General features: G+C 37.2%; 1 protein-coding gene across 1 annotated transcript in view; it reads left to right on the top strand.

Annotated features, from left to right (window-relative positions):
* LOC105826521 (microtubule-associated serine/threonine-protein kinase 4-like) overlaps positions 1-18777 on the top strand; it is a 167638-nt gene that overhangs the window by 82204 nt on the left and 66657 nt on the right. The window contains exons 4-7 of the mRNA XM_012664501.1: positions 4408-4486; positions 10258-10415; positions 11630-11705; positions 13541-13750. Coding sequence (XP_012519955.1) covers positions 4408-4486; positions 10258-10415; positions 11630-11705; positions 13541-13750 — 523 coding nt within the window. The remainder of the gene's footprint in view (positions 1-4407; positions 4487-10257; positions 10416-11629; positions 11706-13540; positions 13751-18777) is intronic.

Below are 18777 nucleotides of genomic sequence, written 5' to 3'. Positions count from 1 at the left end.
GAGGATCGCTTGAGCCCAGGAGTTTGAGGTTGCTGTGAGCTAGGCTAACGCCACGGCACTCACTCTAGCCAGGACAAAAGAGTGAGACTCTGTCTCAAAAAAAAAAAAAAAAAATATTCTGACACAAAACTTGCGGTATAGTTTATCAACATGTGATGCATTTTATATTATGAAATCCAGGGGAAAAGGGTATGTTTGCAGCATTTTCAGAATTTTGTATAATTAAGATTCTGTTATAAATCTCATGAAAAAGTTTGTTTTTTCATTAGTCATTTCCCATCATATGTTAAATGCCTGTGTATAATCTACCAGAGGATACAAGAGTGATTAAAACATTATCTTCAAAGAACTTAGAGACCCACACCCTGACTTTTTCCGCCAGTCCCAGCTTTCATTTTTTTTAGTTCCTTATTTTAAGTACTGTTAAAGAAAATGTGAAAATTAACTAGAAAGCTTGTTTGCCCAATGAATATTAATTCATAATGGTGCTTCTATTTTAAGTGGGAAAAATCCTATAAAAATTGATAAATAAGTGGCCGCCACAGTCTTTAAAGCACATCTCTAAAAAGGGGGAATACATTTAATTACTGTAAGTAGTAAGAAAAGTGGAAATCTCATTATAGCGTGCATTTAAACATGACAGAAATCATAGTGTCTTAATCCTGCCAGATTTATAAAAATGAAGAGAATCTAATAATTAAGTAGGTGACTAGAGGACAGATGAATCTGGTTTCTGTGCTATTAAAAAAAAATACACAAACCCCCAGGCATGTTAATTTTTGACAAATAAACCATAAACCATGACAGGAGATTATCACAGGAGACCTCTAGTTCATTTTCATGAATTTTCAGATGGAACTCCCTCCACACTCTTCAAAAAGTATTAATTTAGATTAGGATATGAGTGATCATCTTTTTAAACTTTTATTCAAGTAAACAGAACCTTGTGTTATGAACACTCAAATTGGTATATTTTTATCTAACATCTGGGGTCTTTCTCTCTATTTTAGAGTTGATTTTCATGCAGGAAACATGGAGATTCCTCTCATGGGTGTTAATTCCCTTCCATTTGGTGTGCATTTTGGAGGCTTTGGAGACTCCCACATTTTATTGTTTTGTAAATTTAGTCCAGTAGAGGAAATATTGCTCTGATTTTGAAATTAGTCTTAGGCACAGGGATAAAGGCTTATTAATCTTTTCTAATCTTTCTTGTACCATATGATAATACTCCCCTAGTAGACATTCCCTGTAATATAAAAATCTATTTGTATACTGGAAAGTATGGTAACGTGCATTGCTTCCCATATTTTCTAATACAGATTTGAGAGTAAAATTATCAAGTTACTTTTTTAATTTTAAGCTAAAATAAAGGACTAAAATGAGCACTGTAGTACAGTAGATTTTGTCTAGAGCAAGGAAACATATTTTCACATTGCTAATAGTAATATTGATTTACAATCCACCTGATTGTGGAGTTACTTAATATTTTTTTTTTCCCTGATGGTAAGATGAAGGTCATAATAGTGCCCTACCTTTTCCATACTTCCGTTGGAAATATAGAGCCCTTGAATAAATGCCTTGGGTCTCTCCTTGTTGGCTAGTTATTATTCACCAGGTTAAATCTCAGAATATATTTCTACAAGCAGATTACTAGGACAGCTTTGCCTGCTGGGTTCAGGTCATCAGACACTTGTTGAGTACTGAAAGGCAGAGCAACCTCCTAGTTACTCTTTCAGAATTCCTTCTGGAGTGCATTTTAGTTGGTTACATTATATAGGCATAGTTCAACTTATTCCAGCATCAACTAGAATACACAATGTATCACTCCAGTGACTATAACAAATAAAGAAATCGGATTCCTCTTCACACAGTTATAATAGCCAGGTTGATATTGGAACTTTTCATTCTTTCTTTGTTGTACGCCATATTAATCCATAAATTTTTGCTAGTAGTGTTGAAATGATGTTTTTTGCCAATCTCTTTGTGTTCTGTGTTCCCATCAGATGTTTTTCCTTCTTACTTTTTCATTTAATGTGGCACTGAGATTGCCACCCACAAGGAAAAGACTCTTTTCAAAAAAGCCTTGTTGCATTGGCAAGAATGTAGACTTGTCTTCAGATAACATTTTATTGGTAGCTACTGCAAAGAAAAGACAACATTGTTAGTAGGACCCAAATTGCATTTGTGTGATAGCTTTCTTGAAAAAAGGACATGCTGTCTCTTAAGTACTGCATATAGCATATATAGGAACTTGTGATGTGCGGTTGTCATGGTAATGAAAATGCAATGGTCCTTTGTGCTCCATTTGAGTAAATAGACACAGACAACTTAGGGAACTTTATGAGACGTAAATTATTTCTGGTCCGTGGCTGTACAGAGTACTGAGCACATTCTTGTTTAAACATCTTTCTAGTTGTGTGTTTTCCGGAGCAAGCAAATGTGATTTATGCTTCAGAACTAATAAGAACATGTCTCCTCTTGGAATTGTTCATTCATCTGAAATATGTTCATTGATACCTGAGGGAAAGGAGAATTAATGAATCACAAAACAAAATCATGATGGGGGAAATTGTGTCCCTCACTCTTTTCCAGAGACTAGTTTCTGATAATTGCTATTAAATGGACTGAATAATTCTTTTAAAATCATTTCTTTTTCTTATATTTTTAAATTAGAGGTGTTTAAAATATAAAGTACAGGCGTGTATTTTTAACTCTTTAATAAGTAGCCAAATAAAATAGGATCAACCTGTGGCCATTTAATAGATATCTTTTTAAGCTTGTTATTATAATTATTTTCTTCTTAAATTTTTAACATTTTAATTATTTAAAAATATTTTTAGAGAACACGTAACTTAGTTCTCCCAATTTCTTGTATCTGGTATATTTACATACATCTTATTTTGCTTCCTTTTTTTTTTTTTTTTAAATACTTGATTCAATTGTACTCCAATCATGGTACAGAAATGAAAGGTAAATTTTTACTAATATCTTGACATTGTAGTAGTTCTGTGATTTGTTCACTTAAATTTTGCCATTTTGTCGTTGTGGACCATTTGCATTTATTGAAGGTAACAGCCATGACAGCCTATGATTTTATTTTCCCTTGAATGTAAATTTAGGCCAAAATGTTGATTTTTTACTTAAACATCTAACTGTGACCTTTCTCAAATTTAAGTCTAATGCTGTTGAATTCTCTAACTTCAACTGATTGTGAATGTGTCTCTTGATAAATTTTGTCCACTCGTGTCTCTTACTTGGTAAATTAATGTAATCACGAATTACAAAATGTCCGTGTATATTACTGCATCTAAGAATGCAGTATTCCTCTTTATAAAGTGTGCTTTTCCTGTTTTGCCCCTTGGCAAATTTGCCCGTATTTGTTTTCACAATGTTGAATGACTTTTAAGGCCCAGTCTTACCCAAAGTGGCTAGTAAAGTAATAGTTCTGGAATGCCAGAGATTTCATAAAATTTGCTTTCTGGTGTCCTCTTGCCTTTGTAGTAGTATTGTCTCTACTACTGTATTAACTCATCTGAGACCCTCATAAGGACCCTAATTCATAACCAGAGTCCAACTCAGAAGCTACACATCCTATCATTATTTGAAGATAAAACTACTCTCTTCATGGCTGCTGACAGCTTTGCCTCTAAAACTGGGGCAGACAACTTTACTCTTTGCCTTAAGTTCTATCACTAGTGGAGAATTTCTCATTCTGCCCCCACTGTCACTGGCCAGAGCTGGGCTGCATGCTAAAAAAAAAACTCTGCGAGAGGCTTTTGCTGTAATACTTCATGAAGCCAGGTCATGTCAGAGGGCAATAACTCTTAAGACATTCTGAGCATAGATCAACCACTTTCTTAATACTGAAGTTATTGGCCACTTCAGGCTTAAGCCAGCCATGAGCCAAATGATCCCTTCTTCCCTAGGCACGATGAGCAGAACTGTTTCCTGGAAAATAATAAGCAGAAAGTGCTTAGGATGCTATAAAAGTCACCATAGACTCTTGTGCCATGCTGGAATTCAGGCCCTTCTGCAGATCGTTGGCTCTGAGTATGAGTTTCCAGATGAGGGTGTTTTTCCTCCTCCCTTTCCGTTTTTATTCATTTGAATCTGCTGAGTCTGGCCATTGTAATTATCCCTGGTATTCATTTTGTCAACGTGTATTAGTGAGAGATCAATAATATGGATCAACCCATTCACTTTCTACTTGTTTGGATGTATTGATTCAGTTTAAATAAAAATCAACCTGCTGTATAATGTTTGTTTACCCTGACCCTTGCCGAACGTTTCCACATCCTCACAGACTCTGTTTGTGTCAGTGTTTGACTTAAAATATTCGGTTTCCTTGGGGAAACCCGTGTAACAGTACTCCAGTGTTGGCCTAAGCTAAACTCACTTTCCCAATAGGACGGATGGACGCCGCTGGTCACTGGCCTCTCTCCCCTCCTCTGGCTATGGGACAAACACACCCAGCTCTACAGTCTCTGTAAGTGCCTGACATTTTTTCTCTCCCTCACAACCACAGAGCTATTACGCAGGCAGTGTTTTCTCCGGGTGTTTCCTGGTAGGGAAGAGAAGATAAATTCTGCGTGTCTGCCGCTCGTAGTAAGTTATGCATCAAATGCTGGCCTGAGAAACATAAAAAGGCCATACTTTTGCTGCAAGCTTTTAAACTGTGGTACATAAGCTGAGTAAGTTCCAGGATTGCAAGTTTAGAGGAGATTGGGAGCTTTCATTTTAATACCATTTGGTGTAGTTTGGGGGAAAAAAAACACAATCTGGTTTTATTCCTTTGGTTCCATGCCAGTGATATTAGTGCTGAAAATGCCATTAAACTTTGATGGACTGGGTCTTTTTTCTTGTGTGGCTTAGACAGAGGATTGGTTTGTTTTGTTTTCTCTCTCCTTCAAAGAAAAGAAAATGGCAAGCCTTAAATTATCTGTGCCTCCTAGGTAAGAACTTTCTTTTAAGGAGAGATTAAAACAACTTAAAAGGTTAAGAAATGAAAATAGGATAGAGGAAAAAGGTATGATACTCTTGCCCCAGACTATAACATTTCTACAAGGGGCCTAGCAATTACTGGAAACAATTCAGTAGGTTAGATATATGCTTTTTGGTTTAAATTAGTGATGTTGTGGGATCGGATACCTGTATCTGCAGGGCTTTAGAAACCAGGTTCATTTAGAAAGGTCCAATATGTCGTAGGCCTTCAATAAATGAGGTGAACCAGCCCTTGTACCCGCCAGGAATGTGGACCTCTGGCTCTAGAGGCCCTTCTGATTCATTTCCTTCCTCATTTTGTCAAAATCTCTGATTCATTGTTTAGGGATATCCATCTATTGTATTTTTCACAGCTCCCAGCACTGAGTTAAGTACATAGATTCAGCCACTTAATAATACTTGAATTGACAAGAAACTATAATGACATAAACTCTGATAATCACCACTGCCTTATATTATGTGTTTCCAGAATTCCAAGTATAATATGATGTGGGTTTTCTGGAGCACCTTTAAAACCGAGTTGTTAAAATCTGTTGGATTATTGTTACCATCTCCTTACAGTATTTTATTGAGCAGAGGTAATTTATTTTTCTATCCATTCTTCCATTTTGTTGTGATACATGAATTTATCGTCCATTTAGAAACATCCTAACAACCTTGAGTAATTTCAGTGGCATATTGACCTCACATCAGTAAAGGATGCCTAAAAATCCTGAATGGCACCAGGGATTAAAGTTGTCACTAAATAATGGTGAAGTCATTTCTGATTATTATGGCAGTAACCATCATTGGTTATTGGCCCATATTTTAGATGTGTCTCCTAACTTCAAAGTCTTTTTCGTATTTCAATTATATCACCTTATGTTGCCTTCAGTCACGTTTTGTTATAGCTTGGTTACAGAAATCTCTCTTTTGCAAGAAAAATAAAGAAGGATACAGAATCTTTCTTCTTTCCATCTCTAATTAATTAGTAAGTCTTTTGAAAGTGACTTGATAAAGAAAGGGTGTGCTACATACAATCTGATCCCATTTCGTACCAATAATTTTTAAAATTATTTTTACAGGTTCTTATATGGTAGGCACGAGTCTAATTAAAATGGATCGGCTCATTTCATCATAGCAACATACCCTATGCTGTAATTGCCGTTGTTTTCCTCATTTTATGGATCAGAAATGTGAGATACAGAGAATTAACTGAGAGACTATTTACCATTCCCTGTTCCATCAGTAAGATTACAGTAAGTGGTCTAGGCCCCAGTCTCTCAGCTCTTTTTAAGGAATTTACATGGCATTTCTTAAACCTTGTAATTAATAAGCCTGACCTTGCCATTAGTCACACGAAGCATTGCTGTCTCTAACTTCCATATGGGCCTACAGAAGAAGACTCACGTGACAATTTTTAGTCATACACACGTATGCTGTGTTTCTAACAGCTTTTCTCTTAAGTGTTTATTTTATTGAAGAAGGTGGTATCATATAATTATGGATGTCAATATTCCTATTTTTTCCTTCAGAAAGAAATTTTAGCTTCCAAAATTATTATTTTTGCCTGACAGAAAGAACTGCTCATGGACTGGAGGTGCTGTAGGGTGAAAATTCAGCTTTCTTTTGTCCTTACTGGTTGTTGATAAAAAGCGATGAGTGAAAACTATTATAGAAAAAGTACTTCTCATTTTCCTCAATTTCTTTGTGTTTTTTCTTCTTGTTTTTTAAATATTAGGGCAAAAATGGTGCCAAACTGCTCAGTACTTGGAGTTTCTTCTTTTCTAAGTCTAATCTGAATCACTCATAGATTCTCATTTTTCTTGGTTAATTGTTAGTCAGTTTAGTCAATCGGAAATGTTATTTTTCAAATAAAAATATAGGATATGTACAAATAAAATTATAATCATTTTGAAAATATGTTTTAAATTTTACAGATAATTGTGTTGTTAGCTGAATGCCAGAACTGCTTATGCTGAAATGTAGACATTAATATATCTTTATCCTTTGTATATTATGGAAACTGCAAAATTGCTAAATGTTAAAAATGCTATACTCTGAAATTAGAAAGATTTGGTCATATGAAGTTAATCAATCTTCCCAGAGAATATTTAGTATTGCAACTTCTTTTAATGTCAAATTTTGCAATTAAAATTAATTTATGGGGCTTTTCCAAGGTAATATTTAGATAATAATTTTTAATTTTGAAATAAGTAATATGGAATTGCAGCAGTAGAAAGATAGTATCCCGTATTTCTTACCAGATAAATTATTTTATTTTCTACTGAGTGAAAGAATGGAAATAAAAATATAAATACCATAAATATGAAATATGACTATAAAATGATACTACTTTTAATAAATAACAAGTGGAAACTTATGCATGCATGTGGATGCTATGCTTTTGCAAAATGCTTATCTTGAGAGACTAAGTGCTTATTTTAATGATATTACCCAGAACATGTTTTTGGTATTCTCATTGCCTTGGAAACTGGCAGCACAGTTTTTGTACAAGGCTTCATTCTTTGGAAGTCAGTTTGATTTATGATACAGTCGAAAGTCATATGCAAACTAGTAGGGTGATGAGACTTATTAGCACCACACTTAGAGAACCTGCTGGAAATACAAAGTAATGAGACTCAGTTTATTGAAAAACTCACAAACTAGTTCTCAAAACCCTTCTGAAAGTGGTATTCCAAGGACGTCTTGACTCTTGGAGGTGTCTCTTCAATAACTGTATGAGTTCTTGGAGACAGCACTCACGTTCCTCTGTCCTCCTGGCAGCTGTCCTCACTGCCTTTCAGGCTGTCCCCTGACTCCCTCATCTCTGCTGAAAATGGACCTGTACTTCTCTGTTGTCCCACATGACTCGCCTTCTGGGCCCTATTTAGTACCTTTCGAATCACCCCCAGGTCATTTTGCCGTCCACGCACAGTTGTGCCCAGTGCCCTAGGCTCATCCTGGTGTCCCCTGGGTCTGGACCTGTTTCCATTTACACCTCCCTTATTCCAACTGAGATGAAAGGGGTTCCCTCCCCCGATAAGCTCCTTGCCTCCTCTCTTTAATAGTGTCAAGGTTAAAACACTTAACTTGTCCCACTACATCCTTCAGCTCATCATACTCGAAATCACTAAACATGGCCCACATTCCTTATGTTATCTGGTTATGTTTATGATATAATCACAAAATTTTCCTTAGACTTAACAGATGTTAACATTTTTTTTTTTTTTTTGAGACAGAGTCTTACTGTGTTGCCCAGGGCTAGAGTGCCGTGGTGTCATCCCAGCTCACAGCAACCTCAAACTCCTGGGCTCTAGCAATCCTTCTGCCTCAGCCTCCCGAGTAGCTGGGACTACAGGCATGTGCCACCATGCCCGGCTAATTTTTTCTGTATATTTTTAGTTGTTTGGCCAATTTCTTTCTATTTTTAGTAGAGATGTGGTCTTGCTCTTGCTCAGGCTGGTCTCGAACTCCTGAGCTCAAACCATCCTCCCACCTCAGCCTCCCAGAGTGCTAGGATTACAGGCGTGAGCCACCTCGCGCGGCCAACATTTTGTTATATTTGCTACAGCTGTTTTTAAAAACAAATTTTTATTTCATTTAATAAATGTTGACGATACCACCGAAGCCCCTCTCTGCACCAGTGTCTTTCTCTTCACTTCCTCTACAGAAAGACACCTCTCTGAAATTAGTTGATAATCTTCCCATGCAAGTACAGATCCGTAATATTTTAGGTGAAACTCTTGAGCCTGGTGTGTTTGGAATTAATTTTCACCTTTAGAAAGGTAACATGATCCCTGTACTGCACATAATAGCCCAGCAGCAACTGGACCAGCAGCTCATAATCAAATATATTAATATTTCTACAGCAACCTGAATCAACATTCACACCAACTGGATTAAATAAATATTTTAAATAGCTTCTCATCAGTTCAGTTGGTGCTTTGCCACCGAAAGAGATTACTGTAAACTCATGAACAAACTTCTGGGTTTGTGGGTTTTGAAATCTTGGCTACAAGATTGTGGACATTGATTTACCTTTGAGACATGTATAGATTCTTAATTCTGTTTTTCTTTTTGCTAATTTCTTTATCTTTGTTTTTATCACCACAGCTGCTCTCTCCTGCTTGCATTGATTTTATTATTCTTTTCCTGATTTCTTGAATTGGCTTGGTTCATATGTTTTATTTCTTTTTTCTTGGTGAAAGTGTTTTAAGACTGCCCATACTTTCTGAATCGAGCTTTGGTTTATCTCATAAGTCTTTTTAGTAGTCTTCTCATTTCTATGGTTTATAAAATAATCTCATTACATTATAAAATCCTTCTTTGTCACACAGTGTGTACTAAGGCGTTTTATAATTTCCAATTGTAGGGATCTTTGTAAGCTTTAGTCATTAATTTCCAGTGCTGCTGGGTTTCAGTGCTTTGGTATTTACGAAGGATGCTTGCAATGTAATGACAGATTTTTTTAAAAACAAAAATCCTGCAAGAACTGACATTTTCAAGTGAGTGCTATCTTTCCAAATATGCTTATTCTAACCATATTTCCACATACTCAAAAATTTCTCCATCTCTTTTATTAGAATTGCTCACAGAGTTTACCTCCTACTAAAAATGAAAACAACAAATAATTTCTTTGCTTTATAGTTATATGGCTCAGATTGATTAAAAGCAGTGTTATTTAGCTGTTCACCTTTTCTCCCTTATCTTGTTCCAAGTGTTGAGTGATGATTTTCATCTTCATCCCTCCGTCTTTTTACCCATGGCACATAATTGATGGCAATTGCATCAAAAGGCAGCACGCATTATAAAAAGAGGTGTCACTACCCTATTTTTGATTTCACACCATATAATTCAATTATGTTACTTATCTAAAAGTTACAGCATTTGATTATAAGCAGCGGTAGATAGGCATGACCATACTCAGTTGAGAGCTCATCTGTGATGTAATGAACTTAAGTCTCACTCCAGTGGCTGCTTTCTTGTTTTGACTTTGACTGGGTCCTATCCATTTTCAGAGCCTGGCTTTTCTCCCAAGAGGAAACTGTATTTTGGGAAATTGTTTTATGAACAAATGGGCTTAAATATGGAAGGCATTTTGACCTCTCAGAGCATCAACATACATATTTAGGTAGTAGTTCTTGTAATTATAACATGAAAAGGAAACGATATAAAATGGTGGTATCACCCATGTTCTGCACATTGAACTCCTATTATTCATTTGAAGAATTTCCTTTTGAGGTAGTCATATAATCTCACTTTGGTTTGTTTCAGTCATCCTGTTCCTCCCAGGAGAAGTTGCATCAGTTACCATATCAACCAACGCCAGATGAATTACACTTCTTATCGAAACATTTTTGTACCACCGAAAGCATCGCCACTGAGAACAGATGCAGGAACACACCCATGCGCCCCCGTTCCCGAAGTCTGAGGTGTGTCGACTTAGCTGAAAACCTTTACTTAGTTGAATTATCTGTTTTCAACCATTTTGACTGAAGACTTCTGGTCCTCTAATTCATATATGTGTTAATTGATTTGTGAACTACTATAAATATAGCGTAATTTTTCCACCGATGCATGGATATTGTTGATTACCTTTGAAATGAATCTTATTAGTTTTCTTTTAAATTCTCACAATTTGCTAATTGCTGCAATAGAGGAATCACAATGGCCTTAGGGTGACTACCTACGAAAACTTCTAGTCATTGGAAATTTCAAGGCAATCTTGTTTGTTAGGTGTTCAGTTGAATGTCAAAGTTTACCAAGAAGGGTTTTCTCTTTGTGCCATTCTTCTTCATTTAGTATTATAAACTAATACTAAATATAGCCACACTGGATGACTGTGGGATGAGTTAGGATATTCTGAGATATGGAATGAAAGACCAGTTACTACTTCATCGACAGTCACTGTTTTACCACATGGGTACCATTTTTCCTTTTATTAAAGGAAATCATAAGATATCTGGTGCAAGCCGAATCTACCCAGGAATATAAATACACTAAAGTTGCACAACTGTATACCACTAGGAAGGAATATGAATCTACTATTGAAATAAATAAAGAAAAACACACAACAGTTGTATGCCTTTGCTTCATATTATACATAATGCCCACCTCAGCATCCCAAATAAATATTTGCCAGGCTGGAAAATGGATTTCAATTATAACACCTGTGCCACGGAAGACACCCAGACCTCTTCAGTGGTATGTGGCAGAGCGCAGGTGTATGATAAAAGTGTGAAATTACACTGTTAAATGTGTCTTAGATGTTACTGTTTGTAGCTACCCTATTTTGTTTTATATTGCAGTTCATTAATTGGTTTCCAGAGTTTACACAAGCTCATATTACATGCAAAATATAATCTCAATTTAAGAACATTTTCTGAAATGTTGCTGTATTGTAACTATAATTATTTTGTGGCATTCCCCTTCTTGAGCTTTCTTAATCCTATTCAGAGTGTCTTTGTGTTTATGGGTACATATGTGTGCATGTGTACTAATGACTGATTTTGTAGTTTATTACCTAGTATACTTTTCTTACAAAGGTTGTGTAGTGTTTTTGATGCAACTGATTGTTTATAAATAAAAAGCTTATTTTCATTTCATGCTGTGGCAAGTTTAAAAGGGTAATTTGCTTTGCTTGCAGCCCTGGACGTTCTCCCGCCTGCTGTGACCATGAAATAATTATGATGAACCATGTCTACAAAGAAAGGTTCCCAAAGGTAATGAATTGAATTTAAGATGCCTGGCGTCTAAACGAACAGGCAACATAGGTCTAGAGTCTGTAAGGTGGTTTTGTTATGGGAAGTAATGAGTTGCATAAAACAGCACCATAGCCTTCTTAGAAAGATAAAATAACTAAAAAAAAAAAATGTAAGCTAACAACTGCTGAGAACTAGCCACTCTCTGTACTGTGAACTGGCTTTAGAGTGAGTTTAGCTGGTGCGGCCACACACTGGGTGGCTTGGTAGGGTGCTGTGGGGACCGTCTGCTTTGAAAGGCCTGGAGACTTTGTGTTCCTCGTGCCCACGTTCTGGGCTGCTGCTGTCTTGTCAAGCAGAGACTGCTGTTCTCCCTCAAAAGCCTGGATTGGTGTGTCATGAAAGTTGGCCTTTGTGTTTCTTTTTACTTTTACACCTCATTTTTCTCTTCTGTGATTTCCCATTTCTTCAGCCATTGTACTTCAACGCTTATCAATTCAGAAGGGAAGGCACAGTTGCAGCATTCCCCAGTTAGACGGGTAGAAGGAATTTGAATTGAGCCAGAGAGCGATTTGCGAAGAGTTGTTGCCAAACCCCTGGCTGCAAGGAACTGCTTCACCATGGTGCCCTGACCTCACCTCGTTTCCCCGTCTTTCCCGCCGAAGTGTCTCCCCAGACTTTGGAGAGGGCGACCTCTCTGTGTTCTCCCTCACTACCTTTCTCGCCTTAAGCAAGAGAACAAAAGGAAATCTTTGGTTTCATAAATCAGGACTAGAGTATTTATTGTTTGTAATGAACCCAACATTGATGTCATTGATTGCAGCTGTTTTAGCTATTTATCACATGTCACTTGCTCACTAGGGAAGCAGGTACTGACTGTCCCTAGTTAATGCAGGGCAGGATGTTAGAGGGGGACAGGAGGAAGAGGAAGTCTCCCCGCATGTGTAATTAACGTAAGCAAGGAGTGTTGATCAGGCAGTAGGTGATCAGAGAGAGTGAAAGTTGGAAAGGAAATTTCAGATTTATTTTATCAAGGGAATCCCGTTGGCCTTTTGCACATGATGCTGCTTTTTGAGAAAACAGTGAGGATGGTATAAGATGTGGGCTCCTGGCACAGTAACACCTAGTCAAGAAGACAAACTTTTGGCTCATCCTGTGGGACTCTAGCAACAATCCTGATTTTTGAGTTAAGTAAAAACATAAAGAGATATTTGATATTTTTGACAATCTATCTCTGAAAGAGCCCAAGATCTAAAAGGAAAGCATAGCAATTCACAGATATCATTGGAGTTATTTGAAGCAGCTTACATGGACCATTTAACGTTTGATACGACGTAGGAAAAAGGGTACTATTGCTCTGCAATATTCATTTTCCCTTTGTGCCTCAACTCTATTCCACATAGTGAGGCTGCTGCTTTTTTAAGTAAACTTTATCTTTCAGAGCACTTGTAGCTTTACAGCAAAATCGAGTGGAAGGTACCGAAATTTCCCCTATACCCTTTGCTCCACACAGGCACAGCCTCCCTCACTGTCAGAATCTCCCCCCCACCCCCCGCAGAGGGGTACGTTGGTTGCAGTTGATGAACCCACATTGACACATCATTATCACCCACAGTTCACAGTCACATTGGGATTCACTCTTGGCGTTGTACATTGAATAGCTTTGGACAAATGTATAATGACATGTATGCACCTTATTCTATCACACGGATTTGAGGATTCTTTTTAATATAATTTCTAGAATTCTATTTAACAACTTGTAAAGGTCTCTGAAAATGTTAGATAAAGGAGGTGGTTGAATTGTTCATATGTGTGTTTCCTTGTATCATATCTGCATGTGTGTCTTCTCTAAATAGGCTACAGCTCAGATGGAAGAACGTCTAAAAGAAATTATCACCAGCTACTCTCCTGACAACGTTCTTCCCCTAGCAGATGGAGTGCTTAGTTTCACTCACCATCAGATTATTGAACTGGCTCGAGATTGCTTGGATAAATCCCACCAGGGTCTCATCACCTCACGATACTTCCTTGAATTACAGCACAAATTAGATAAATTGCTACAGGAGGTAAGAACCGCACACCATATAAAGTTTCCTGATTTGTTTCACTTTTCCCCCGAAGAAAAGAATTTTTTTTTTAAATCATTTGCTTACAAGTTATAACCATGAAATAGAGTTCACATTCCAGGAAAGTAACGAAAAAGCAAAAACACCTACCTGATTGCTACTTGCTATAAATTGATTCTGGTCATTACTTATAGTAATAGAAAATTAATGTCATAACCTTTACAGGAACCTTGGGACCTGATGGTCTATGACTCTAGGATAAGTGGATTGGGAAGGATTTTGAAGCTGTGATTTTTTTTTTCCTCCCTTAACCATAAAGTTATAAATTGCCCAAGCGTATGTGTGTTATTTGATGATGCTATCTAGTTCTAATGTCTGAAAAAACTAAATGGAAAATTGCTGGCTTCTTCCAGGCTGTGTGTTCTATTAATTAACCTGCATGTGGTGTTGGGTAGTAAATGGCAACATATTTTCGTTAACGTCAGTTCTTCTTCTAACAAAATATCCGATTTCAAAATGACAGATAAACACAGGACCTGTCTGGGCCTAACACTTGCATGCCTAGCTCCAGATAACACCCAGGACAGGAAGGGAGTGCGTATGGGGGAATGAAATGAGTGCCTAATAATGTGCTTCTCACTGAAATTGACCAGCCGCAGCCAACAAGCAAAACCCGTGTAGCCTCTGTATTTGGATATATTGTATTTCTGTATCTCATAGGGCATAACTTGTGCCCATGTAAACATAATCATAGGTGGTTTTCCTAAGCATGAATATATAAATAATTGCATAGAACTAAAGGAAAATACTAGCATCCTAATTTTCAAGAAATCTACCTCTCCTTGTCCCTCCGGAATTTAGTTATAGCAAGATAAGAAGATCCCACTCTGGCCAGCAGCCCCTATTTTCCTTCCTTTTCCCGTCCAAACTTTCTGTTCTCTGTCCCCATTTCTCACATTGCAACCTACTAAAGCAGTGCCTCTCACACTGTCTTTGGGAGTGAACACATTGTTTTAGGGTTTTTTTTTTTTTTATTAATTTCTAATTTGGTATAGACCCGTTCTCTCCCGTAAACTAAAATAACATGAATTTTAGAGGAAAATAATCATTTACTTGGGTGTCCTGGCGATATAAACTTGTTATAAAAGTCACTAAATGCTTACGCTCCATAATTATACTTACCGCATTCTGATATCAAACGGTTTGTGGATCGGCGCTAGTCTGTGGACCACACTCTGAGGAGCACTATCCTTGCATATAAAGTCTCTGTGGACTACGTCTGCTTTGTTCACCTAGGATGGTGTGTGACTCCAATATTTGTTGAATGAGTGGCTTCTGACCCCCCTCATTAAACTCACTGATGTTCTTCTTACTGTCATATCCACTGGGCACTTTATTGGAACATTATTGCACTCCTCCCCCTTTTAATATATTCTCTTATCCTTGGTACCCCTCTGACCATTTCTTGTCTGCCTCTTCCAAGGGTTTCTCCTCCCACTCATGTTTTCTATAAGTTTTCCCACGATCTCATCTTGGATCCACTGCTCCCCCTCTCTCCTGGTGACCTTGTCGGCTGTCTAAAGTCCTACGGACTCTAATGGCTTCCAATCCATATCTCAGGCCAGCAGTCCCCTCTCAGATTTCAGGTTCATGTGCCGCCTGCCTACTAAATATCTTTCCACCTGATGATGGCCTGCCAAAATAGCAGACCCCACCTGTCTAAAACTAGACGTAGCATTTCCTCAACCACATCTGCCTCTCCTGCATTCTTTGCTCCGTCCTTGGCACCACCATCTGTCCGATCACCTGCTAGAACTCTGAGTCATACTAGACTCCTTCCTTCCCTTCAACATGCAACTGCTGCTAGAACTTCACAGTTTACTTCCTCAATATTTCTGCAACTCTTTCCTCCTATTCTATAACCACTACCTAGCTCAGACCCTCATTGTCACCGGTCTGCCTCCCTCCAGTCCTAACTCCTCAAATCCACACTTCCATGTGGCAGCAAGAATATCTAACACTCTTCAGTGGCTCCATTCTGCCTATAGGTAAAAACCATAACGTGGCCTGTGGCTGTGCCCTCCCTCTCAGTGTGTTTAGCCACAAAGCATTGTAATGACCTCTGTGGGTCTCACTTCACCAGCAGACAGTGGGCTCTGGGCAACAGGAGTCATCTCCAGCTCCCTGGTCCCTAGCTCGGTGCCTGGTGTTTGTCGGTTCCTCAGTAACTATGGAAGGGAGGGAGGAAGCCAGAAAACACGTAGGTATGCGTGCCTATGTATTCGATCTATCATGATGTATCATCAAGTAATCTAATTCTGCTGTTGGCTTTTCATCAAATCAGCTTCCAGAAAATGCTGGAAATATTATACATATTACTATTGGCGAGAATACCTTGAAAATTATGCTTCTTAAGTCATGCACCTTTGAACAGAAGAGTTAGACAAGAGAAACTCTGTATTCAGCCTCTGTGAGAGTATCCTTTCTTAATTCTGTAATTCTGCTCCAAGATATTATCATAATTACCAGTTTAGTCCTGTGTTTTTCTTTCTTTTCTTTCTTTTTTTTTTTTAAGACTAGTCAAGTGCAGTGGTGAGGAGGGGGGAAAGTAGTAGAACAAGAAGTTCAATCTGTACCTGACTGTGAACAATCAAGTGAGGTAACTCACTACCTTCGGACCAGCCTAGTCCTGTGTTTTTCATTCCCTCCTAGGCATTCCCTGAAAAGGATAGAATTGATATCCAAAGCTATTTACATTGAAACCCCTCACTTAATTTCACTTCTGTATGAGAGACTTGGCATATTGCTTCACGGCAATTAGAAAATAAACTTAGGGTTTCAAAGGTCATGTGAATGGACTATATAGTAGATGAAAAATTATCGAATTTCAGAGAAATTTCTCTTCTGGCCAGAGAAACACGTATACTTGTGGCATAAACATCATTGTTGGGTATGAATAAGAATGTTTTCTTGTTTATCTTCATACAAAAAGTTTCCTTCAGTCCTTTGTAAAAATTAAAACTACCTTCATTACCACATTTACAGTGTCCTTCCAGAGCTTGGGGCGAATCTGTTACAGGGGAACTTGCCCCTTTTAGGCAGAGCCGAATTGTAGGAACTTGCCTTGGTTTTCCCATCATGCAGTTGGCAGTCCCCAGCTGCGATAGTCTGTGCCGGGCAGGCCTAGCTCCCTGCCGTTTTTCTCATTTTCTGTACTTTGCATAAACCCAGGCAAGGTCCCCAGAAGGTTCGAACAGTTTGATTTAAGTGATGCTTTTGTAAAGTCCTGAGGTCTAGGACAATTACAGATGCATGCTTTTATGTCCACATTCTTTTTTTCACTTAGGTATGTTTAGCCAATGAAAATACATAGGAAGCTCTAACCTACTCTTAAATCTAGGTCTTGGTATTTTTTATTAGTGGCCGACACTTCAGATACAGACACAAGATATCCATTACTCTTCCCCCTTTGGAGCTTGCTGGTAGCAACCAGGAAACAATTTATCTTCTCAGGCTAATTGTATACTTTTATTTGGTGGTGTTCTAACAAAGTTTTCCTCTCCCCTTAATGTTAGTGGATAAAATATTATTTAAGTAACTTGTATGTTTTGGCCTTGGTCGTGTCTGATAATTCTTAGAAGGAATAACTTGGAGTGAACTGATTATTTTTATGATTTTGGAAATAGAATTTAATCTTAACTGAATCTTTAAGTTTTTTAAGATATAAAATTCTCATATCCCTTTGAAGAGACCACCAAAATATGCTCAGAATTTTTAGATTTTCTTTATATTCCTGAATTTATAAAGCAGTAATTATAATAAGAAGAAACTTCAGTTGGTATTCAGCCCAACTTGTCAACTACAAAGTTAGGTGGTTTTTTGCTTCCTCTTTAAGGTTTTCTGTTTAGTTTGATTAAGGATAAACTATAAAGACAAGACATATAACCATGTTTCTTGCCATTCATTGTATCTTCGAAAATTTATTTTTCTTGGAAAGCAAAAAATGGGAAGAAAATTTAAAGGCACTTTCAATATTTGAGATGTGTGTTTATGTATGTATATACATCCTTATATATGACCTAGCATCCTTACTGGTTACTAGGACATATGGTTATAGTTACTAGTTGGTTTTCTTTGAACACATTCTATTCTACAATTATTTGCCAATGGTCATTTTCCCTGTGTGTGTGTGTTTTTTTTAACTGTAAATATTTGATGTTTTGCTTTATCCTGTAAGTGGTTTCTGTTACCTATATTTTGGAAAATGGCCTTTGATTTGATGGCTTAAGTTCAATAGTTTTACTGCTAAGTGCAATCATTTTTTATAAATTTGGTCTGCCAGTTCTTTTCTTGGGGGGAGGAGGCTGGTCCTTGTGATAAAGCACCTTCAAGAATGATTGTAAATGTTTACTATTGTGTCTGTGAAATTATATTGTACCAACATCACCTTGCTATGTTGTTTATTTTTACATCCTTAGAGGACAGTAAATCATAAAAACTAAAAAATTAAGAAAGCCTAAAAGTTAACAGATATATTAATAGAAGTTTACATTAAAACTTCTAAAACTCTTGATTTATGCCTGCTTTGATATAGATTTGCCTGATTGCTTCAAGAAAATGTCATTTAAAGTTTACATGACAATTAACAAACAGCTTTGCTCTCAATACTTATTGTGATTAAGCAATATGTAAAATAAAATTTAAAAAGATTTTAGGTCATTTAAATTTTACTGAGTTGAGTGCATGGGTATCATTTATTCACTGTGTGAAATTGAATTCATATGTGTATATCCAAGTAAGGTTGAGCACCCAAAATTCAAAACGCTCCAAATCTGAAACTTTTTAAGCACTGACACGATGCCACAAGTGGAAAATCCCACATCTGACATCATGTGACAGGTGCACAAAATTATTAAAAATATTGTATAAATATACCTTCAGACTATGTGTATAAGGTGTATATGAAACATAAGTGAATTTCTTGTTTGGACTTGGGTCCCATCCCCAAGATATATCATTATGTGTAT

The sequence above is a fragment of the Propithecus coquereli genome, unplaced genomic scaffold (assembly GCF_000956105.1).
Source record: "Propithecus coquereli isolate 6110/MARCELLA unplaced genomic scaffold, Pcoq_1.0 Scaffold9, whole genome shotgun sequence".
NCBI classification, from domain to species: domain Eukaryota; kingdom Metazoa; phylum Chordata; class Mammalia; order Primates; family Indriidae; genus Propithecus; species Propithecus coquereli.
Note: the sequence above shows the minus strand (reverse complement) of the source record. Positions and strands in the feature narration are given on the sequence as shown.